Source organism: Lacerta agilis, chromosome 11 (assembly GCF_009819535.1).
Source record: "Lacerta agilis isolate rLacAgi1 chromosome 11, rLacAgi1.pri, whole genome shotgun sequence".
In the NCBI taxonomy this organism is placed as follows: Eukaryota; Metazoa; Chordata; class Lepidosauria; order Squamata; family Lacertidae; genus Lacerta; species Lacerta agilis.
The window spans coordinates 40,171,490-40,196,334 of record NC_046322.1 but is presented as its reverse complement, the minus strand read 5'-3'; the positions used below and the strand labels follow the sequence as shown (position 1 = coordinate 40,196,334).

Here is a 24,845-nt window from a genome sequence, read left to right as displayed (position 1 = left end):
TGGAAGAAGTTAAGCTTGCAAATTATACCAAATAAATCAACTAGATATAAGTAGCCTATGAAATTCCAGAAGAACCTAACCAAATTGGGTTCCCTTTTGTGAGCTCAAGGTGTGCACAACATGGGAAAGAGAGAAGGAGAGATCACCGCCACATACCCTATCGTCTGAGTTGTAGTCTCCCTATGTGAAGTATATTGGGTGCTGGGTTGAAATGTATCCTATTGTTAGGGCCTGGACAGAGGAGGAATGGTGGAGACCCCCTCCTCCCCAGCTGGAACCTTCCAGGGAAGTGAAAGACAGTACAGATTTACAACAGTGGTTTGCAGGAGGTCACAGCTCAGAGGCAGATGAGGTGAGAAGTTGGGAAATATTGAGAGATGATGAGGAGGAAGAGGCAGAGCTGGAGCAGCTGGCTGACACATAATCACTAGAAAGCATTCCAGACACCCCTCTTCTCCCAGAACCTGGCGAGCATTGAAAGTAGAAGAGCAAAGGGCTCAAAGACAAATGTCCCTAAGCGGCCACCGTAAGGTGGGTGGTGCTGTTGACGATTGAGGAGAGATGGGGGGGTGGAGATTACACAGAGCAATGCCATTACTCCAAGAGGCTGCATTTCTAAGCCTCTCTGTGTGAATATTGAATAAAAGACCTTGGTAAGAACTTTCGCTGTCTTATCTATTCCCGGCAGTCTACCTTGGGGGAATCGGATTCCCTGAACGCCTATGATCTGTCATGGTATTGAGGGTCAGCAGTGCAGGAGTAGAATTGTGCCAGATTCAAGCTTGTATAAAGTTGTATTGTCAATTGGGTGTAAGTTTATACAGCTCCTGTACAGTGAGTATAGTGGAAGTGTACATCCTACTCATGACTTCATCTTGTTTTAGCCACTCCATTGGGAAGTCTGGGCAACACTCCTGATATATTTGTCATGGTGGTGCATCTTCTGTTCCATCAGCAAAGTGTTGCCAAGTCCTACAACCTGTAAACTGGCATAACACAGCAGTAAGATTGCTGTTAACTGCTCTGCTGTAACTGATTGTGCACTTGGTAGTTGTAGATAAAGGCAAAATGTTATCAGAATTCACCTTGTGAACTAAAAAAAATGGTTTCTGAGTTGCTTACAGTTTTAATCTATGAAAGTGAAAGTTTATAATGGTGGGGATGCCAATGGTCATTATTATAATCAAACAATCAACAGATTGGGTTAAACAGAAACAATTGATTTATCAAGTACAGAAATATAATCTAACCCTAGCAAATTGCATGATAGCACACATAGCTCTAAAGGGATTTGCTGTTACTAATGTGACAATGATATGTCCATCAGTTGATTTAGTCCTATCTTGTCTAGAGATGAAATTAATTAAAATTGAGTTATTATTCCTTTGGATTAGCATTTCATTTTTAAAATGAAAAAAAGAAGTATACTTATATGCACCGTTAATAGATTGAAATAACTTGACAGTTATCTAACTACGTTTCTGATTCTGGGACATTATAAGTCACACTGTCATTGAAATGTTCCAGTGGAAGTGTAAAATTAGAGACCCACGTCATATTTCCCCATGGCATTTAATTCCTGTAGTAGATCAACTCAGTTCTTCCAGTACACTGATAATGTTGTGTGTGAACCAGCCCTTGGAGCTGAGCAAGCCCTCATCTCCAAGGGCCACTCACTGAAGTGGGAGCTCAGGAACCTTTAACACACGTTCACAGAAATACAGTCAACACACACACACACACACACACACACACACACAATTTCCAAAGCAAAGAGTTGCTGTATGCCCTGTATACCAACTGAAACCAAACCCACTGTTTGCCCTGTATACCAACCATGGAAACCAAACCCACTGTTTGGTGGGCTGGGAAGGAGTGAGGATGTCCCTCCCCAGCACCTACTCACCCACAATAATTGCAGTAATGTCCTGCCTGCCAACCACTTGAGAGGATTCATCTCTCTCTCTACACATGCAAATCACAGCCCCTCAAGTGGACTGAGATAGTGCAGTTGTGTTGGGAAATATAGCTATGTCCTTCCCCAGTGCATTCTTTCCAACAGAATGAGGGGTTTCCCAAGGGATGGGAATGCAGTGTTAGGAGACAGCTTAGGCACCAATGATGGGCTACACAAAAGGCATCCGAGGGCTGCATGCAAGCCGTGAGTTGCGCACATGTGCACTAGACAGTCTACCATTTGTGGGAAATGGGAACATCTTAAAGGAGGGTCTTGGTTGCGGGCAGGCCCACAACACATTTCCCCCCCCCTGGTGTGGGGGGAGTGATGCCATTTACACCAGGGTGGCGCCACAATCGCCCCAGGCCTCTTTTGGCCAATCGCGATTGAGTGGGGTGATTGTGGGAGGTATAAAAGGCATGTGCTGAGCACCTGCTTTGCGCTGCCACCCGCTCACCCTCCCTTTTGTTTTAGGTGTCCTCTGGCCTTGCTTTGGACTTTGGTTGGGCGCCTGTCTTGGGCCGGGGGCCAGGTAGGAATTTTTCCATTTGGCAGATTGGCACTGGCCACTTGGTTTTCACCTACCTCTTAGCAATCGTCATAACTTTGTAAGGTTTGGTGGTTAGGCATTGGCTTATTGATGTGTGGGGTATTCTGATAAAGGAATCCGGGACCTGGATCCTGTCTGAAGTCCACTTGAGGCTCTAGGGCCATGCCAGGCCTCTGGGAACACCGAGGAGAGCTGCAGGCGGGTTCCCCTGATGTGGCTCCCTCATTGGTGGTTTACCCTTCCTGACTCCTTGCAAGGTGGGCAGGAGTCCGATATAGTCTATTGCCAATGCCTAAGCAAATACCGCTCACATTTGCTGTAATCAATAAAGTTGTGGCCTAAAATTTGCCCATTAACCTTAAACCAAAATCTGTGTCTGTGTGAATTTATTTCTTCTGGGGGGCTGGCTTGGGGGCCTTGACACACAATACTCAATTCATGCTATTGATGTAGTAGGGGGGAGGGGATTGCTCCTCTGCCATGTGAATTAAGCACCTACTACCCCATGGGATGTGTGAGCTGGGGTATTTGCTGTCTTTATGCTCCGCCCTTAAGGCATGTGAGTTCTGTTTTGTGTTTCATTCTATGTTCGTGTTGAATAACCAACAAATGTATCTTAGGGGACTTTCACTACACCCCTCTTTCAGGAGAGAGAACACTGCAGTGGAACATAGTTGCATGGCACATTCAGTAACTCTGTATCAAAGCTGACGAAGGAAGATAAAACAGTTTCCCATGTGCATGTGAGTGTTGTTTGTGGGAAGGGTGTTACTGGTTGGTTGGTTTCATTTCATTATGTATTTTGTGTTCTCACTTTGTATTTTTATGTTGTGTAGACCACCCTGTGATTTTTGGATGAAAGGCAGTACATCATCATCATCATCATCATCATCATCACCATCATCATCATTAGTAGTAAATGCATTACTTATTAAAACTTTTTTTTCAATTAACATTGTCAGGCAGATGTTCTACCAATGCTTTTGCATTTTTCTCAGTAGTTGTTAAAGCAGTATCATCTGCAGCTGGCATCCTCCTGTCTTTTGCTTCAAGACATTCAAAATCTTCTGCTTTGTCAGTAGCCTGACCCTGTTGATGATTAAATGTAGAGATGTGGCAGACTAGGTGAGATCAAATGTTGCCAACAAGTTGAGTCACCTCCTACGGCTATGTAGGAAAGCAATTTACTCAGGATGCATGCTTGATAAAGGAAATTTCAAGAATGAGCAAGTAATGAATGTACAAGACTTAAGTCTCTATGAGCAGTCAGATTTAGAGACAACTGGACAATTAATTTTTGGTTTGGAAATGGGAATCAATATATAGCGATCCAGATAAATCTTTAAAGCGTGCAGATTTCTGAGGGATGGAGCTCTCTTTGTGGGTAGAAATGCTCTGCATTATGATTTTCAATTTTGTAAAAAATAGTTTCAATGTACAGAATTCCTTTTGTAAGTGTATCATACTCATGTTTACTTTTTGTTGGTTCATTAAATTTCAGTAGACCTTTTCAATAGTGTCTATGCAAATGTGAAACTTTTTTCCAGTTTGCATTGTGAGAAGAATATTAATGCTTAATACTGCATTTACCTGGCTAATCTACATACATTTGTGTTGTACTGTAAATCACACTAAATCCTACAGGGGAAAGGCTCAGCTCTGCTAACAACTAATAGGCTCTCTTTTCTTTTGACTCCCGCAAATTGAGAAATATTGCCCATGGCAAACATAATGGGAAACTGCATTTTTAATGCTCCCACACAAACTCATTTCTTTACAAAGGAGGAAGCAGATGGCGCTTCTTAAAAATGAAACTTCCCAAATCTCTGGGGCTGACACAGAGTATTGGATATTTTGGTGCTTCTGGCTATCAGAATCAAGATTTGAGGGTTATATAAGGTTATGTGGATCTTGGATTTGACTAATGTCAATGGTATTGTGCTTGAAATGGCTAAAGGCAAATCATTGCTATAAATACACTTTTTCACACACCCCAAAGAGCTTGTCGTTATAACTTAGGCAGAAAACTGCCTGAACATCCTTTTTCAAACTTGCTTGTGGTGGGATAGAGTTGGCTCTGTTCTTGTGTTTGTGACTTCAAAGTTTGCAGACTGAGTAGGACCGCTTGGCTGGTTTTTGTGACTTCTGGGTATCTATTCCAGTCTTGTAGACAGCTATTTTTTTTAGAATGACAAGAGAGAGAGAAAAACCTCATGGTTCAAATTTCACTCTCCCAGCATGGAATGACATCCTAATGGAGCTAATAATTCTGCTTGGTTATTTTAAGATGAAGCAGGTGCTTCTAGGTCAGTTTCACCATTCAACATGTTGGGTTTACATCTGGCCTGTGACACTACACCAAACAGGGAATAATAGGGAGCCCTTAAGATTAGCTGTTCAGTAGTGCAAATTGTTTGCAGCAGATATACAAAGAAAATACAAAAGCAGAATTCAGTAAGGAATATACAGTAGTGATTAACAACTCAATGAACAAATTGAATTGTCTGTGCCAGTGTTTCACAGAAGAGTAACTTAGTATGATCTCTCTTCATGAAACATTCTTACAATAGGACCTGGGTATACAAAAGAGTAAGAAAGTGTTGCTCAAAGTTTCTTGAAAGCAAGTTAACTTGGAATGAGGAAACTGCTTAAGCAAATACAGTACAGGTATGTGCTGTTTAAGAGCAGGTGCTGTGCTTATTCTCTTCTAAGCAGATGCAAGTTATACAGAGGGGCAGAAAAGTATCCCTGTCTATCCCTTGACATCCACTTATCTTCATCACCAGCTTTGTTAGTGCTTTAAAGGCCAGAAAGATACTACTGCTATTTTGTACCTATGCTAGTTTAACAGAGTTTCCATAGACTCTGATTCCCCCCCCCCCCATCCAACTTAGACAAAAGAAAGTCTCCGTTATTACTGATTAGGCTTGTCAAATATAGCGACTGATAAGTTAATGTTTTCAGTTGGAGATAGGCCTGCTGAACTGGATGATTCTCTGGGCCCCTTCCAGGTCTACAATTTATTATTCTGTATGAACTAGGGAAGATTTAAAAAGTAGCTTCAGAATGAACCAGATAGCCCTTTTCCAGACAATGGGAAAGGAAATCTTGATTCACCCTAAAGTTCTTTTTCTTGTTTTCCCTTGTAGAAAAATAATTGTTGTCCGGAAAAAAAGAGTTGAGAAATCAGGATTTTAGTGTGACTGGGTGTATCCAGCCCAAAGCAAAAGGTATCAACAAGAGAAGGAATTCATGAAAGGAATTGAATGCCATGCTAAGGTGATTGATCCATTGATGCAAACATGCTGGCTTGCCAGATGGATCAATCCTTCCCTCCTTCCCCCCACATGTTGTTCCAGGGGTTCTCCTGAGCCCTTGCAAAATCAATTGAGAGGGCGACCCAGGGAGAAGGGAGGGGGAAAGCCCCGTTGAAAGGGGAAGTTTTTGCACTGCTGCTGCTGCTGAAACTCATTAGTTGAATCCCCCTGTGTGTTCTTTCTAACTCCAATTTAATTTCATGCAAGAAGTGTATTCCCCCCCTCCCCTTTGTAAACAATAAACATTTTTCTTGCCATTGCAAATGTAAATAAAGTGCACCATTAATATACCCGTATTGTGGGTGTGTGCAACATTGTACTTGAGAGACTGTGATTCAGGAAGCACAATGGGGAAAGAATGTGGTGCGATTAATTGCTTTCTTGCCTATTGAGGAATTGAGGAATTGGGGGACTTAAATAGGTATATCCATGTCAAAGAGTCAAATTATTGTTATTTCAGAAAGAAAGAAAAAGAAAGAAAGAAAGAAAGAAAGAAAGAAAGAAAGAAAGAAAGAAAGAAAGAAAGAAAAAGACTGTTTGCTATAGTATTAGCTGCTTGCCTTTAAACTGTTTATCAATGCATGGGCATTTGAGCCTTGACTGAACATCTTAAATCAGCTTTGACTCTGACCAGCTCCACCCTACCTGAAATATCATGTCTGATACCATATTGAATGTAGGTTGTTAGCCTAAGATCAATTTGATGGAAGCTGTTCAGTAATACAGTATAACTGGTTTGCAATTAACAAAATCTCAGTTCTTTGCATGATTTAGGGTTGGCATTGTGGGAGAGCAGGGCTCTTGTGTGATAACAGCTGTGTGGCAGGCAGGAGTTCAACAGATTAAGGCTTTTTAGCATGGAAAGACAATTATGGTGAAAGCTTCCATTGATGGCATTCTGTCTTTTAAGACATCTGATTGCTTGTCTGCAGCCACTTTGTATTTCATTGTTTCTAAATTTGCATATGTCTTTAAATTAGCATATGCCCATTTGTACTTGATTTTGAGGGTGAGGTGTATGGCTAAATTGACATGCAGAAAACCCATGTTAGCTCCCCTGATTGGGGATGCACCTTGAATTCACTAATCAATAAGGGTTCATAGACGAAATCAGTGCTTGCTCGGATTTTGAATACTTATTAAAGGTTAATTTATCAGTTAATTTGTCAAGATACTATTTTTCAGATTAGAAAGGTTTAGCATCTGCTAGCATTTTGGAATGTGAATTAGCAATGCCTGGTAGTGGTTTAATTTTTGTGGATTGCTTAATGCATTTTAAATGCAATTATTGTAGCTTTGTTTCAAAGTAAAAGAAGAACAAAGCAAGCAAGAAACTAAAAAAAAAAACCTTGCTCAAGTTACTAAAGTGATATCAGTCTTATTCTTGGTACCTGGCATAATTCAGAGTGGAAGGGGTCTGCATTTATTTTTGGGGAAAAGTAGTAACAAACAAACAAACAAACAAACAAACAAACAGAGCTCGTCAGGAGTGTGTGAATCCATGCAAAACTAGTATTTGGGCTTGAAAGATTAGAAGTGTCTCATGATATGCAGGGGCAAAACTACCATATAAGCACTAATCTGTCAGCAGTTTGTGCATTTTCTCCCTTTAGTTGTGGTAAAACTGGTTATAATCATAAAGAGAGCAGATGGAAATGATTACCTTTCTGTTTTATTAGAGGAAAAAATACACCAGGTACCGGTAGTTTATATAGGATAGCAAAATCCATGCTGCCTTTATTTTGCAAAGGCAAATAATAGCTTCCAAAGTAAGAGCATAAAACTGACATCCTGCCTTTGAGTATGTAGGCTGTCATTTGTAAAAATCAATTAAAAGTCTGGATGGAGCAGGAAATAATCAAATACTCATTTTTGCTTAGGCTAACAGGGCAAGCAAATTTACTTGTTAGGTAAGGAATACAGTATTCCGATTTTGTTAAGCATCCTGTCCTGTCTTGAGAAGGATTTGTATATTCATCAGGGGCCATAGGAAGGACACAGTTTCCTGGATGCCCCTACAGAGTGCAATGCAGTGCCCTGTAACACATCAGTTACTGTAAATGTCAGTAGAGAGAGGGTTGCTTTTTTTTTTTTTACCAACTTTGATTTAGTGAGAGCCTACGGCCAAGCCAGCTGTTAGCACTTCTTAACTGCTTGTCAGTGAGTACCAGGCAGAGCAGGAAAGCATAGTTGCTGTTCAGTTTTGTTTTGTGATTAAAAGAGGCAGGCAGGCACTTCTAACAAGTGCTGCCTTACTCTGTTTGAACTGCCACCCCCTCTTTCTCTTGTGTTCCTCCCTTCCCTCCTTGAACTTGTCGTTTCCCCCCAGAAAATATGCCTTGGAAACAATGAATCAAAGTGTGAAGGAGCCGGTTCATAATTATTTTACCGTCTACATCTGCATATATCAACAATAAAGATGCAGTAAATGAATGTCTACCTATAATCAACCATACAAAGGAACAGCAAATTGAATAACTATTTGGAAAGGGCATCATGCATGCTCAATAAAAACAAAATTATCAAAGTTAGCATCGTGGAAGCACTTGGAATATGCTCTGGAACAAGAACACTTGCTTAATAAAGCCACACATATTTTTTTAAGCAAGTCTTCCCAAAGTCCCTATAAGCCCCACTTACCTTGAGGCTTAGTGTGTTGGTTATTGGCTGGCTGTATACACAAACCACTAATCTCTTTTTGTCATCGAGCTCCAGTTCAAGTCTGTCACAAATACTATCCCTCAGTGCCTTTTACCAGCGCCTTATCACAAAGGCCTTTTTTTAGCACAAGTCTCGTGGGCGCTGTCTGCCGAACACTCTCCAAGCCAACTGTCTAGTACAGGGCAGTTGGATTCTTTGCAGCATCCATAATCAAACGAATGGTTTGTTTTCATAATACCCACCACCAAGCTCTTCACTCACCTGGGCTTTTCTCCTCTCATTTACTGCATTTCTTTGCAGCATTATAGAATCAACAGCAGCAGTTAATTATGTAGCACAATCAGTACGACACTTATCTTCATCCAGTGTTATATCCCCAAATAATAATATACCTGTTGGTGGACAGACTGGCATCTGGATGTGCTACAAACCATGATTCCATTTTCCTGCAGTGCATGGTCATATGATTTAAAATATGCACATTTTGGACCACCTAGTGAGTCGTACGATCTACCACATGCGTTAATTTAGAGGCAAACCAATTTCCACATCAATGCATATAATTATTAAAAGTTCACGATTCCTGAAAGCAGATTCGTGATTTGCTTAAAGCAGGAATTTCATAAATGTAGCAGAGTTTCCAGTGTTTCAACGGCATCGCATGACCCGGTAATGAAGAAATGAAACACTTTTATTGAGGTGAAGAAGGACCACAATTTTAGTAACTTTATAATCATAATCTTCAACAGTTAACTGGCTTTTCTTAATACAGGTGACTCCCCACTTATGCGGGGGTTATGTCCCGGCCCCCACCCCACATAAGCAAAATGAGAGTAAGTGGGGAGCCTACTGCAGTACATACAGATTCCCACCCAACAGCTGTTGAGCAGGGTAGCACAGCAGCAGCAGTGAGAGCTCCCATGTGCCATTTTGGAGCCTGGACTTTTAGCTTACTGGCATCCTCTTCTGACTCTGGGGAGAGTCTCCTTGTGAGCCACAAGGACTTTCCAGCCCTCTAGCCATTTCAGCTTAGGATTGATTGATTGATTGATTGATTGATTTGACTGATTGATTTCCTGGCGCAACACGTATATGCAGTCATTTGCGCATGAGAGTCAATTGCGCACAAGTTGGGCCAGATGTCTGTACAGTACTACATCCCCAGCCCCAGTGGAAGTAACTATTTGCTCTGTAGCAATTCACACCTTTTTACTGCAAGCCTCAGCCCAAAGTTCAGGGCAAGTTCATCCTGGCTTCTGCATCTCTTTGCCACAATGCCGACATATTTTACACTTATTTGGATCATTGTGTTTCTTGGATACGGAGCTCCTGTGACCCGAACTCCAATCTCAGCGTGTTCCTGTTGTGTGAGGAGGGATACTTTGTCAAGGTTTCCTTCCCACTGTGGTTCCTCTCTCTGGAGTGTCGGAGAACTCCTTGTAACAGTGTGGGAGAGAGCACGGGGTGGGGGTGGGGGACTCTGGCGGAAAAGGGAATGTATTAAAATCAGCCAGGAAGAGGATCCACTGGAATAGATTGCAGTCCCTTCTGTGAATGGAATGAGTTCTTCCATTCATCCAGTCCCATACCAGTAGTTCTTGAAAAAATATACTCAGTAGCAGCAGGGGGGGGGAACCATTCCCATTAGAATTTTTAAGTCACCGCAGCTTTCAGGTAGTTATTATTTAGTATGTTAGCATGTGAAAATGATTTTCTGCACCCACCTTACTACATCAAAAGTGGCCATGCAGACTGGCCCTTAGAACCAATTTGTAGAAGCAAGCTGGTTGTTGTTGTTGTTGTTGTTGTTGTTGTTGTTGTGGCTGTGGTTGTTGTTGTTGTTGGCCTGAGTCTTATTGGGGTTCAAGGGTAGAGTCTGGTGGGTGGGTTCTGCGGCTTCTTACTTTGCACAGTTGTTGTGCCACTATTCCTTTTGCAAAAAGAGCAGTGGCGTGACCTTGAAGCTTCAGTTTATTGCTATTCAGACTGCCCCATATCATCTACTTTCTTCCTTTTTTTAATGTGCTGCAGATGTGTTATCTTAGGAAAAGAAGAATGTACTACATTATGTCCGTAGGACAAAGAGTAACTATGCTTCCTCCCCCTTCTCTTCAACAGCATCTGCAATCCCTGATAATGGGAGGAGGTCCTGTCTAAAGCTGAAAGTCTTTGTACGGCCTGCAAGTAAGTTATTTAGATTTTGCTTAGAGGGTGGCTTTATAGCACATGCTTTGTTTGGTCTGGTAAACAGCAGTAAAAACTTCTTTTTTTTACTCTTAAATCCTGTGTGGTATCTGTTCTCTATAGCGGCTTTTTTGTTTTTTGTTTTCACCATATCTTTTTTATCATTTTTCACAAAGCTTTTACTCTTATTTGTTTCAAGTACACAGCAGTTGCTAACTTGTTGTTTCTTAGACTGTTGTACAAAAAGACAATTATTGTGGCGTTTGGAAGCTTGCCACAACTAAGAGATACATACATATAATAGAAATAGAAATCACATAGAGCAACAACAACAACAAAAAGGAAAATGGGGGATTTAAGGGTGTCTCACTAACATATTTGGCTGTTATCTCTATTTTTGTTATAGACAACTGTATGAAAACTATAGGTGTTCATGACCGTGTTTTCGATGTTAACGACAAAGTAGAAAATTCATTAGAACCAGCAGGTTAGTATGCTTAGAGAATCTCTTTTAACAAATGCCTCTATCCTCTGGTGCGTCTGCTTCTCTTCCCTTCTTTCTCTCTGCATAGTTTGCATGGTAAAAATGACTCTGCTTTTACTCATTTCTCGCAATGCTAATATTGCTTATGGTGTTTCTCATTTGCTAGCGCTAGTATTCTTGTCCAAATGGATGGGAGGCGAAGTATGCTTTTTCCATGACAAATTATTTACTCAAACATGGCATCCCAATTTTTTTAAAAAATTGCAGTTCCTCTGTCCCCATTCCCTCCCCATTTTTGCAGTAAGTTGCCGCAGCACCACCACAGTATCCATTCAGGACATAAATAATTAAGAGAGGAAATGTGTGTATGTGTGTGTGTGTGTGTTTATATACTTTCGATATTCTTTATATGTTTACATTTCTATGTATTTAGAAGCATTTAAGCAGTGGTTTCCCTGCCCACAACAAGCAGTTGACCATAACGTCATTGATAGGTCAGTTGTCCAATGGGTGGACAGAATCTTATAAATTTAATAAAGCTACCTTTCCAAAAGTGTCACGTTTTGATCTATGTGGTAGAACAAGTATACAGTAAGTTCTTCAGGTTAAAATCAAAATTATTTCAGGCTTTAAAATGAGGACAATGGCTGAATATCATTCTGTACCTTTAAACTGACAGCATATGTGAAAGAGTTGTCTACAAGTGTTCATAAAGATCCTTGTGCAAATGAGTATTACTATTCAGGCTGATCTCGATGGGAATATGTCTGTGTGCTTTAAAAGACTGCCTGCAGTACAAATGCTTTCATAAATATGAATAAGATATACATACACTTGGATGTTTTGCTCTGTAAATATAGAGTGCAATCTTGTTAATTAAATGCTTTTAAATTTCTTTTATTCAATGGGATTGAGTTAAGCCTATACAGAACTGTCCCCATTGAAACCAAGGTACATAATTATAGCTGGAGCTCATTAAAACATGTATCTCTATAGATGTTTTATGTGTGCATGGATTTTTATATGCACTCTGCCAACTAAATATATGTAAACTTTCCCCCCCAAATAATTACTTGCAAACACATTTTTTTTTTGCAATCCCATCTGTAATGAGCTCCCCCGCCCCTTTTCAGTTACCTCAACACTATTTTTTTCAGTTCTGATTTTATAGTGAAAATATTAAAGAACTTTTGAAAGCTAAACTGTCTACTGAACATGCCTGTGGACATTGCTTTTACATGAGATATTTTAATCATTATCTATTAAATACAGAATCTTAGAGTGAGCCTATATGGCTATTTGATAATGGTATTTGTATTCTAGGCTGTGGGGTGGAAAATTTATTCTACTATACTTAAGTATACTCTTGCCCTGTAAAAGAAACATAGTCTTCTCCTATGGAACTAGGAAGTTTTATTTGTCCCTATCACAGAGAGTTAATTAAGAGATTAGAAGTGGCCCATGGAATCACACATTTCTCCTTCCAGCCATTGCTCCCTACATGTGCATTCTCTGTTGTTGTTTTACCACAGTTGATGCTAACTAGGATATCTCTTCAAATCTCTGCATCAGGGTGAGCTCCCGTTGTTCAGTCCCTGCTCCTGCCAACCTAGCAGTTTGAAAGCAAAGTGCAGGTAGATAAATAGGTACCACTCCGGTGGAAAAGTAAACGGCATTTCCGTGTGCTGCTCTGGTTCGCCAGAAACGAATTAGTCATGCTGGCCACATGACCTAGAGGTTGTCTGCTGACAAACGCTGGCTCCCTTGGCCAATAAAGCAAAATGAGTGCCACAACCCCAGAGTCGTCCGTGACTGGACCTAATGGTCAGGGGTCCCTTTACCTTTACTTTTAGGATATCTCTTAACCATGGTCTGCTAAGCAGCTTCTCCATGTTTAAATCTGATGCTGAAGTCAGCTTTAACCGTGATTAAAGAAGAAAATGGATTTTAAACACAAGAAGAAACTTGGAAAGGCTTATGTCTGCATTGACTCAAGTGCACAAACAGCTCTATAGTGACACCTAGTAGCAGAGCACAAACATTGCAACAGAACTTATCAAAAACCACATTCTTTTGAAATATGGCTTTATATATTTCCAAAAAACCTCAAAGGGGAAAAAATAATATAATACCCCCCCCACCACTGTGTCACATTCCTAAATTATTTTAGTAGCTGAAAAGCATATTTGCTGATGCCCTGCAGTTTTGTTAAATTTGCTTTTGAGCTCTGCCCCCTCAAATTACAACGTACTGAGCTATGTTCAGTCTGATCAACATATCTGCAAATTTGTACAAGCTACCACAAGCCTTGATTGGTAGCAAGCATTAGGTTCTACAAACCATGTCCTACTACGACACCACGGTAATGTACACACACATTTATCAGTATCGAAACACTTTAAAGCTCCAAATTATTCATTGACTGCTGGATAGCTAAGCACAACTCTGGCAAGTGGACATGGGTTAGGGAAAACAGCCTCACAGGCCAAATTGGGGCACATGACAGACCTAATTTGGCCTGGAGGCCAATGGTTCTCTACCCCTGTGCTAGCAGAGAGTAGAAATCCATTTGGCGGGGAGGGGGGGGCTTTTCAGTTGTCTCAATGACTACAGAGAGAAGAATGAGAGAATCAAGTTCCACCTTCCATTATCTGAGACTTGTTTTTAATCTGAGTTCTCTACACTTTCCATTTTTTCTTAACAGTTTTAAAGTAGCTGAACATGCATTTATCTATCCCTACAACTTTTGAATATGAGCTAATCTGTTATGAACAATAGGTAGAACCTGAAAGCTTCATTATCACCTCATTCACTCACCAGAGGAGAAAGGACCCCTTGCCATCATTAGCCTGAGTTTATCAATGCAGAGTAATTATAGTGCATTTAACTCCTGACACAGGACACAGGTGCCATTGGTTTTCATCACCCTGGTATATCAGGGTGTTGCTGTTGTTTCGCTCTTACAGCTAAAACCTTTGTTGGCCAGCTACTGTCCACCTTATATTTAAAACATTATTTTAAAAGACTACTAATTGCACTCACAAATGATAATTTAAATAATTTTTAAAATGCATTTATCCTGTTTAAGATGTCATTTTTCCATAATGGAAGTGCCTTGGGCTAGAATTTATCAACTGTTTGAAACTTAAGCACATAGGCGGCCCCAGATGTACTATGGCCGCTGCTCAATTGCAAAGCATTCTGATTAAGATACTACGTTAGACACAAATGTGATGTAACGAAGCAAAATCAAACCAGTTCCAACACACACTTCTCAGTACAGTATCAATAAAGGCAAAATACTTATGCAAAAAGTTCAGTTTCCATGAAAGTCTAGAGCAGTTGCATATCATTGTCGGCTTTATCAGTGAGAATGTTCCTCTTCTGAGCATGAAGATCCTAAAATGAATCTGTTTTGCAGAAGAGCAGCAGAACCATGCTAATGAGTCATTAGAGTGTGGTATCTAAACACAATGCAAAATGTTGGTAGAGTGAAGGAAAGTAGGTGGTGCAGGGAGATGCCTAAATGAAAAGCACATTTACGCTGACGCAGAGGCTTCTTTTGCATGAGAAAGTTTTCATACAATCAAAGCCTTCCTCCCACCTTTGATGACAAGGCAGCTTCACCTCTGCATCCCTGTTGCCGGTACAGGGCAACAACAACTTTGAAGTTAATGGAGAAGCCACATTGCAGCATGTACAGAGATCTGGAGCAGGGCCAGCTCCCATCCACAGAGCATTTTCACAAGATTGCCTGAGAAAATATTTGATAGTAATTCCCAGCTCACTAACAGTTTGATATTAACATGCTGCTTCATTAACAGGGACAGTCCCACTGAGTTTCGTTGCATGCTGTCTAAACTGTTTACTAACATGCTAGTATTGTAGTGTACATGTTTGTGTGCTCTCCTCTTGTCTTTTATGTGTGGGGTGGGGACAAAGGCAGTTGCCCAGCAGTCAAATTTGTTCTCTCCCCCCCCCCCACCTTTCCTCCAAAGTAACGTAAACAAAAATTAGTTAAAATCAACCCATTCCAATTAAAATAAGAATTAAAATGAATAAATAAAAATAAGAGCAGCCGCCAATTTAATAACATCAACCAGTAATTGTATATAGGAATCTTCCAGGAATTTCATGCCAACTGAAACTTTGGCAACTGAAATTTTATTGCACCAAAAAAAACAAAACATTGTATGGGTTTGAAATGAGCCTAAAAAGCTGGCAGCCACCCATCTTACTTCCAAAGTTGGTTGTTCCCACAGTAATAGATGTTACTTGGGCATCTACCTTGTTTACCTACCTATCATTGCTTAATAATTGGAAGTATATCTAATTTATGGTTCCATACATTTTGTACAATATCAAAAATAAGGAGGAAACTGAATACAGTAGTTGAAACTCATAATTCACAAAGTAAACATTTTAGATTTTATTTCTAGGGCAGTAATTTCAGAGAGGGTCTACACCAGCACAGTTTAATCAACAATAACATGCTACCATTGTGTTTAAATTCATGGTTTATCTCTGTTTAGCTCTCTAATAAACCATTAGGGCAAGATGGGCAACTTGACTTCATTCTGCCTCCTAAAGTGTAGGATGTGGCAGTACATTGAAGAAGACGTCATCAGCTCTCATTCTCTAATGTGAATTATTATTTCTGGGTGCTAGGGGTTTTTTTTTGGAGAAGCTTTGAAGCAGAGAATCTTGTGGGTCCATACAATATTAAAAATGTGAGGGCTCCAATAAGACCCCATAAAAGAACACGAGGACTAAGATATTTAAAAGTGATTCCACATGAGTCTGCCCATTCATTAAGGTTACCTGGAGAAAAACGATTCCCCATCCAACCCAAATCTATGTTGCATTTAGAGAGAACCTTCAAGATGGCATCTCTGAGGTTCTGATACTCTCTAGCAGGAGTGAGTCTGCCTCTTTTCTGCTACCAGTGGGCAAAGACCCCTCTCTTGTAGCTGTCATTTGACCCACTAAGTTTTTAGTTGTGTGTTTTTTTTAATATTCCCATTGTGGTCTTTGTAAATTGTTCTTAATCTTCCCATTGTGGTTATTTGTAAATTGTTTCATCTGCCATTCTTATCTTTGTCTTTTACCTGCCGTTAATTTTGTATTTTATTATGTTTCTATTGTCTTGTTTTCATCCTTTTTAAAACAGAAAAGCAGGGCTTAAATGTTCGTAATACATCAATAAATAAACTCATGCATTCAGGGTCTGTTTTATGACCAAAGTGAGATTTTAAGCATTGGAGTTGAAACCAGTGCCTTGCTTTTGCTAGCTTAATTCAGATGAATCAACAAATGAAGGCTCTTTGAGTTTTTAAGTAACTTATGGGCCAGTGCAGAATGTGTTAAGTATTTGGAAACTTTTTAAAAAAGTTCTTCTACCATACTGGGGATTTTATTCAGGGATGCAAGTTCATAAAACTTGCTTTAAAAATTTAGCCTGAAGTATCATATATAGAGAGTGTTTCGAATCTGAGCATTTTTCTGACACCTTAAACTGATCCAACTAGTAAGTCTGACATATTCAATAAAAAATAACATGGCTAATATTTTCTCTGTTAAGAATAGCTGATAGGTACTCTGAAATTGCATTTGACTTTTTGTGATATCATTGAGATGGGTTCAAAAGAGAAATAGAATATTCTGCTCTTCCTGTTTCACAACTAATAGGTATTGGCTTTCTCAAAGTTTTAATGTTGGTTATTTTCCATTAGCTGTAATTCACCAAAAATCAGTGGTGAATATTTTTATCAGCCCTTTAACATTTTCCATTGCATATAGTGACCCTGATAATGTTTTTTTTTAGACCCACTGAGCCTCTTCTTCTTCTTCTTCTTCTTCTTCTTCTTCTTCTTCTTCTTCTTCTTCTTCTTCTTCTTCTTCTTCTTCTTCTTCTTCTTCTTTTATTTATACGCCCATCTGGCTGGGTTTCCCCAGCCACTCTGGGCAGCTCCCAGCAAAATAGTAAAAACACAATAAAACATCAAACTTCACTAACCAGGGCTGCCTTCAGGTGCTGAGCAACTTAAAGACTGTGTTGTTAATCTAAAGCTTTCAAATAGGCATGCTATGATTCTGGAAAAACAAATTTGCTCATAACTATTTAGCATCCGTTTCTATTTAGCGTTTCCATGCGCTGCTCTGGTTCACCAGAAGCAGCTTAGTCATGCTGGCCACATGACCCGGAAGCTGTACACCGGCTCCCTTGGCCAGTAACGTGAAATGAGTGCCGCAACCCCAGAGTCGGACACGACTGGACCTAATGGTCAGGGGTCCCTTTACCTTTACCTTTTATTTAGCATCAATAGTTTTAGAATTAGAATCACAATTCCATTAGAGCTAATATTACAAACCACAAATTCAGTACACTTAAAAGTCACACACACAACTGCATCCTTTACAGGCCTTTTCTGTTTTTAAGTTCTTTTCTATATGAATACTTACAGGGTTGAAAGTTTCAGTGCAAAGAGAAGCTAACTTAGTATAAGTCAGTCTTGCTCACTATCATCTACACCAGCTTTTCCCAACCTTGGCTCCCCAGTCCTTGGTCCTGCTAGCTATGGATGATGGAAGTTTAAGTCCAACAATATCTGGGGACCCAAGGTTGGAAGAGGCTGGTCTACAACAATTGGCAACAACTGTCCAGGGTTTTAGATAGAAGTCTTTTTCTAGTCCTCCCTGGATTGAACCTGGGACGTAACCCATGCAAAGCCACAAGCTCAGCCACTGAGCGAGCTATGTCACGTGGATACTTTCACATAGGCCACCTGACTTGTTCCACTATTGTGGTACTTAGGATTTCTCTAACATGCACCAGTAGTTATGCACTTCCCATCTCCTGAGCTTTTTAAAAGGTAAAGCAAACAGGATTGTCATCTCCACACAATAAGCCTAGCCTTCCAATAAAATGCAGTCTACTAATTGTGCCGTGGAGAACAAGTGTTGTATGAATGGTAACATACAGCTGAAGCACATGCTGATTTGGGGGTAATGCGACTAGGACAGAGATATTAATGCACAAGACTATGCCAGGAATTGAACACATGCCCGGTATTTCAGCTAGCAGCTTTTTGCTCACATTGAGATTATATATATATATATAGAGAGAGAGAGGGGGGGGGGTGTATGCTGAATGTGCATCATGTGTGTATAAATGATGGGGTGTTGTGGTTTTTAAAGCCCGACACAGTACAAAATCTGATTTTCTGTATTGTACTGAAATACTGGAGCTGTAATCTTGAGGCTCATTAAAGATGCAATGCTTCATTAGAATGTGTGTGTTCTCCCCCCCCCCATTTGAACAGATGATACCGTACATGAGTCTGCTGAGCCGTCCCGTGGTGAGAACGCAGCACAGAGACCGAGGATATCCAGTCGGCTTTTGGCAACTCTCCTGTTCCTCCTGGCAATGCTTTTGACGTTATAGCACATATTATAGTAATCTGTCACAGACAACGTCAGGGTCTTGGAACATCAAAGATCCGCTTACTTGCTCATCCCAAGAACGGGACATTATATTGGTTTTTGCTGATGTTGGTTTGTTTCCCTTCCCCAATCTCCTCCCCTTCTTCCTCTGCAACCTGAACTGTGAGCAAAAATTGAAGAGGCATAACTAGCCCTCTTGCCACTCCCAATCTTCCCCTTGGCTTTCCTTGACCCCTTCTAAAATAAAAGGACTCCAAATGAAAATGCCAAATTTCAATATTGACACTAGTGATTCTTACGTTCTCTGCAGCCTCTCTTAAGATAACACCTCGGTTAGCTCTCTGGGCCCACCTGTATGTGAGAAGGAAGAATAGTAGCAGGTGCAGTCAGTTGGAAGATAAGGAACTTGTTTGGAAAACCAAGAGGAGTCTTTACTCACTCCAATACAATATTTATGTCTCCTCGTTCAGCGCTGTAAGACGATCATGCAAGGCACTGTATCACCGTGTCAGGACTGGAGGGGAGATACTGAGAACAGATATAGTGTAACGCTATTCCCTCCAGGAATTTATCAATGAACAGGCTTTTTCATAGGGAAGAGATACTGTTTTGTATGCAACTGCCTTGAAAGATCATTCACAGTAGAACTTATGCTCCACAACAGACACTCTTGTCATCAGGGGAGAAGAAAGTGGCTACTGAAGAATGCTAGCACACAAGCAAGGTCAGATAGAGGAAGCTTCGCTGGGGTGTGAGTGCCTCTGGTATCTCTCTAAGTGGATAGTGCACACCAGATTATTTTTCTTTTGAAACAGATCACCATGGTGCTACAATATTTTTTCTTCAAATGCAAAGAGGCATTTTCTGTTCCTTTTTCTTCTTCTTTGTGTGAATAAAGTGACCTTTCCCAAGGCTGACTTACTAGCCATTAGCCTTCGATACCACTCTTTTAAGTGATGATACATGCTAGGATGAGAGCAGCACCGGGTGGAGATAACTTGGTCAGAGATGCAAAATCTCCAGGGTGCTCCTGATTTGCCTCCCTTTGAAAGTTTGGCAACCACTGGAGTAAACTCCCGCCAGAAAGGGACCAGGATACTTGTCATAGAGGGCTGTGGGTTAGGGAGAAGGAAAGGGTTAGGAAGAGCATGTTGAACTCTGGAGTGAACGTTGAAAGCATTGGTTTTGTAGCTCTCTTCCTTTCCAACACAGTTGAAAAGTGGAAGAAATACCTTTATCAGCAGGAGGATATGTAGGTGGACTCCCAAAGACCTTGAACTAAATATTTTTTTGAAAACCCACTAGAATAGAAATGCATTATTTAGATATACCAAGTAATTATATATGCTTGTCCTATTTAAAGATGATAAAAGTGGTAAGAGGGTTATGGGGTGCTGTCTTGTTTGGTTGGAATCAGGGCTGAACCCTTAGGCACCTGAAAACTACTTTGTTAGGGACTAATAAAAACCATTTACCAGGAAATGCCTTCCTTGTGGGTTTCCATTGGCTCAGGCAGGCGTTGACTTGCAAGAGATTGAGTAGACATCATGGAAGTGATTGTTTTGGAAAGTTGACTTTTACCGCAAACTTTTGAGAACAAAGCCTTACAAGAATGCGCTAGATTCCGCAGGACAACAAAAAGTGTAATTTAATACTAAATCATGATGCAAATGGACAGCATTTTGTGAATGTTTTTTGTTTGTTTGTTTGTTTAAGAGAGGAAAGCAGGTTTTTTTAAGAAAAAGAAAAGAAAAAAAGTTGAAGGATTTCACGATCCAAAAATAGCAGAAAGTAAATTTAGAGCACTCTGGGCTTGCCTGATACCATACAGTATGGGCTGCATTTGAAAGCACAGAGACATCTAATACCGCACACTAACAGCCTACGTTGAGAAATGGCACTGTCCTTACATTAAATAAATCTTCTCTCTTCAGTATAATGGACTTGGTGCACATATAGCTCAGAAATGGCAGTGCACAGGTAGCTAGCTAGGTTCCTTGGAGATAGTGAAAAAAAAAGTCATGGCTGTGGAGCACACCAGATAATGTCCCTGAGATGGTTCCATGCCAATTGCAAACATGAGTAGTACTGATTTGATGTCCTAACGATGACTATAGCTGTTTTCCATAATTCATCTATAAATAATGAAAAACTGGACTCACTTTTGTCTTGAGAGCACGCTTTTTTTTTTTTAGCAACACGAAGTTTTCACCACAGTGAATTCAGCCCTTTGCTTTGCCACAGTGCACTGCTAACCTAACAAATAAAGGCGGCACTGCCTTACAGCGAAAGTTGTTGACAGCTGCTCAACATCCAGCGCAATCTTTGTGGGCAGTAATTTTGCAGGACCTCTGCTTTGGATACTTAATGGCATCAGGCAATCTCAATCATGCCAAACAAGCAATGTCTAAAGGTTGTTTTTTTGAATCTCTCTGGTGTGTGTGTGCGTGTCGTTTCGACATCTTGGAAAAGATGCCAGTGTGGAAGTTTACAGCAGCCTTTGTCCCCTGGCGTGAAGTCCGAAGAGCCAAATTCCACTACGGCAGCCCCTGAGCCCAGGCAAGTGTTTCCTGCACCACCCCCTCCCAGTTTGCCCGAGGGCTTTGCAAAGGGTAGCGGGGAAATAAGGATTGATCTGTTTGGTGGATACTGTGTATCCTTTAATAGACGACAAGGTAACATTTCGTGTTAGTTTAGAAATAATTGTTTTGTACTGTACTTTCTTGGATGGCAAAGGAAAGACGAGTTAAAACAAACAAAATGCTTTGTTCTTTAAATTCTGTATTATTAGCAGCCTCTGTTGTATATAGTGTTTGATAATAAAGTATTAATTTGATTCTTATGTCTTTTGTAAGTGAGAAAATAAATAGACTTTCATGATATTAAAAATTAAATAAAAGAAACGCACCCACTGATCATATGACAGAAGCATTCACTGTGGCGACTGAGAACCAAATGCCAAGTAGTCGCAACAAGTCACCATTCAGAACTCACACATGAAACCCATGCACCCAGACGCTCAAGATTTCACGATGTCAAGACTTGGAGCCGTGCGACATTTGATGCTTGATATTTTGTCCTCAGTGTTAATGTCCTGACGTTGGAGCCCTTTGATGTTTAGGCTTAACCTTCCCCTTTGGGGTTGAGTTAGCATGTTGGTTCTCAATGGCTTTGGGATTCTTATTCTTATTTCTCATGAGGATGGTTTTCCTTCTGATTCTTTGTCTTTTTTTTTTTAAAAAAAAATCTTTTCATGGATGGTTTGTTTCAAAAGGGGCCTTGCCAGCATCACCTGTGACGTTTTACAGTGACTGGAGTGCCCTCACACACACAAAAAGCCAACAAATTTGAGAGGGGCCATATGTAAATAATTTTCTTTCCTGTATAACCACTGCTGAGGGAAAGAAACAGTAGCTGTTGAGGGAATGTGTTTGGTTGTTTTTTCGGTTGTTTTTTTTTTTTTAACTGATATTTATCAATTGCTTTATCAAAGCAGCGGCTGTGTCAGTTTTGAAAAATATGGAACTCATTCATACTGCCGGCAGATTATATGTATTCATCAGTCTTTCTTCTCAAATGCACTGCATCAGATGTGTTCTTTTTCCTCCCCATTCTGTAACCCTGGCAAGTTTCTTTTTTATATATATCCCCCACCCATCCACCCACCCTGTTTAAAATTTGGAGCAGTGAATGGGCAGATCTGTTTCTGATTTGGCATTACCAAGTTTTTCCCATGCATTCACCCCTGAGTTTTTCAGATGTGAGACAAATCTCCCTACAATAGACTTGCTGCCATTGTCTGTACAGTTTAATAGATGCTGGCATGTTGGAGGTTACCCATGAGTCTACAAAATCCGCTTTCCATACTTACTCTTGACACCCTATTGAAGCCACTCATTGTGTGTCCTTCTGGGTATGAAAGTCCAGCTCAGTGTGGTCCTGTGCTTGTACTGCCCTGCTTTTGCAGTTTCTTTGCACTTATTCATTGAGTGCTGTTCTTGAAATGCTTACATTATATGAACTTAACAGAAATTGTAAAAACGAAACAAACAAACCCATAAGATCTGTATTTGTATATACACGTGTCCGTACAATTATATCTGAATAAAAAAATTAAAGATTTTCATCATTTTAATGGATTCTTTCAGGCTATATTTTTGTTTGCTGAGTGACATCTTTGTTTCAGGGCCAGCTGTCCTCCATCCTATAAATGTTTGTGGGCAGCGGAAAGCTGCAAGGAATACAGTACTTCACAGCTGCAAAACAGTTGCAATGCAATTTCTGCTTGGCTGGAGCCATAACTGCCAGGATCCAGCCAGATCTGCACCTTGGCTACTGTCACATTATCTGCTCTTCCCTCCCACTTCCAATCCAGTCATCTGTTTAATTATAAACTTTCTGGTGTGGCAATGCATACTATTGTCTAGGTCATGGGTGAGGCTCACCAGATGTTGCTGGACTACAACTCCCATCAACTCAGACCACTGGCCATCCTGGCTGGAACTGATGGGGCAGACCAACAACATCTGGAAAATCATAGGTTCCCCATTCCTGTCCTAGATGCTGGTGGTAAAAATCCATCTAGATGTTCTCTGTCCAGTTTTCCTCCCCCACCCCCATGTTGAGCCCTTGGTATAAAGCACCATATTCTTCATAGCATGGAATTGTGTGGTCTAAGGGACTGCAAACAGGGCAGACAATGCATGGCTCCCCTTTACCCATAGTGTCCATCCAGTTAACAAATAAATGGGTTCTGCAAGCTTCAAAAGTGGTCTTGGGGAAAATTCCCAGCGCAACTGCAGACATGGTCTCTGTATTCTCTTCAACTCATCCTCCAGGTGAGTTCTGAATGCTGAACTATCCCTCAAAGATCAGCTATCAGTGGGTAGCTGTGTGCATCTCCACAACATGCAAGTACACAACATGCTAGTGCAGAGTTGTACCTTTTCACAACCATTTTAAATCAAAATAAGTTTTGGAATGTTTGGCATTTAAAAAAACAAACAGACCTTGAGGAGTAAAACCTGACTGGAGGCTCATGGAAAACGAGAACTGACACAAGGGTTCCTGTACCAGTTGTGACGAAGATGAAGGAATTGCCTCCCATCATTCACCACTCCACCAGCAATTGTTACATATCCTTCACCACCGCTAGGGCGAGTTCCTGAAGACCTTGATATGCTGGCATTGGCAAATGGATTGCGAAAGAACTGAATGGTGTGTAAGAACTTCACCTGAAAAATAAGGTTGAAGGGGTGACACACAGAAAAGGCAGCTGATATGCACACCGTGCATTTCAAAATACAAGGTTTAATTACACCCATGTTGGCGTTAACCGCCATGAAAGCTTTTTATTACATTTAATTGGTTGACAGGGCAGCAAGTACTAATTATAACTTGCTGCGACTTCTCTTTACAAATTAGGAGTGACAGCTTAGTGAGAAGAGGAAGAGAGGCGTATGCATGTTTAACACAAAAGTACTGGTGTGCTGAACCTTTGTCTCTGGAAGTGTGAATGTAAGATTATAAATGACACATGTTTGGTTTGTCTTAACATAATAGCCCCAAATTATACTGCGAGTTTCACAATTACTGGGCATTGCTCTGTAGGCACTGCCTGGATGGAGAATGGACTTTGAATTCTGGATGGAGAATGGCGTTAGTAGTTTTCCCTCTCATCTTTTCCTTTCCTCTGTCTCCAGTGAGACCTCCAACATTTCTGTTCCCACATGGTTAAAAGAGGCCTTGTAGGATCTAGCACAATCCTAAGCATCATTTGCTTGGAAGTAAGCTGAGCTCCCTTTTTTTATTGAACTTGCTTCCAACCAAGAGTGCTTAGAATTGCAGTCCAAGGATTGAAAGTTGAGATGGGGTGGAGGAACTATGTTGCTTGGTTGATATAGAAGAATCAAGCAAACTAAAAGAACATGTGCAGTATTGAACCTTTTTGTCAATGGCAATCACAGATGTTCATATTGTGTGGACTTAATATAAAATGAGGGGCTCAGAATTGTGTCAGGCCCCACTCCCTGGTATATGTACATTTACTCTCCTGAATGTCTGCATAGCTCCCTATGAACCCATGTTTATCATATTCAGATATTCAACTGAATGCACGTAGGTCCCTCATGCAATCTGAATTTCTGCATAGGGCTATTACTGTGAGTACATCTGCAGAAAACAAAACCATTTGTCTGCTCTTCCCCCTGCAGCACTCATGTTTTCTATGTGTATAACTCTTTTTTGCCA

At 40.6% G+C, this 24,845-nt stretch overlaps 1 protein-coding gene across 2 annotated transcripts in view; it reads left to right on the top strand.

The window, feature by feature from the left end:
- Window positions 1–19,888, top strand: part of EFNA5 (ephrin A5) — a 216,934-nt gene extending 197,046 nt beyond the window's left edge. Inside the window, exons 3-5 of one of the 2 annotated variants that reach the window (XM_033164279.1) lie at window positions 10,604–10,669; window positions 11,076–11,156; window positions 18,476–19,888. In XM_033164279.1, the coding sequence (XP_033020170.1) occupies window positions 10,604–10,669; window positions 11,076–11,156; window positions 18,476–18,597 (269 nt within the window). In that variant the 3' untranslated portion in view covers window positions 18,598–19,888. The remainder of the gene's footprint in view (window positions 1–10,603; window positions 10,670–11,075; window positions 11,157–18,475) is intronic. The other variant, XM_033164280.1, reaches the window with a different exon arrangement.
- The last annotated feature ends 4,957 nt before the right edge of the window (window positions 19,889–24,845 follow it).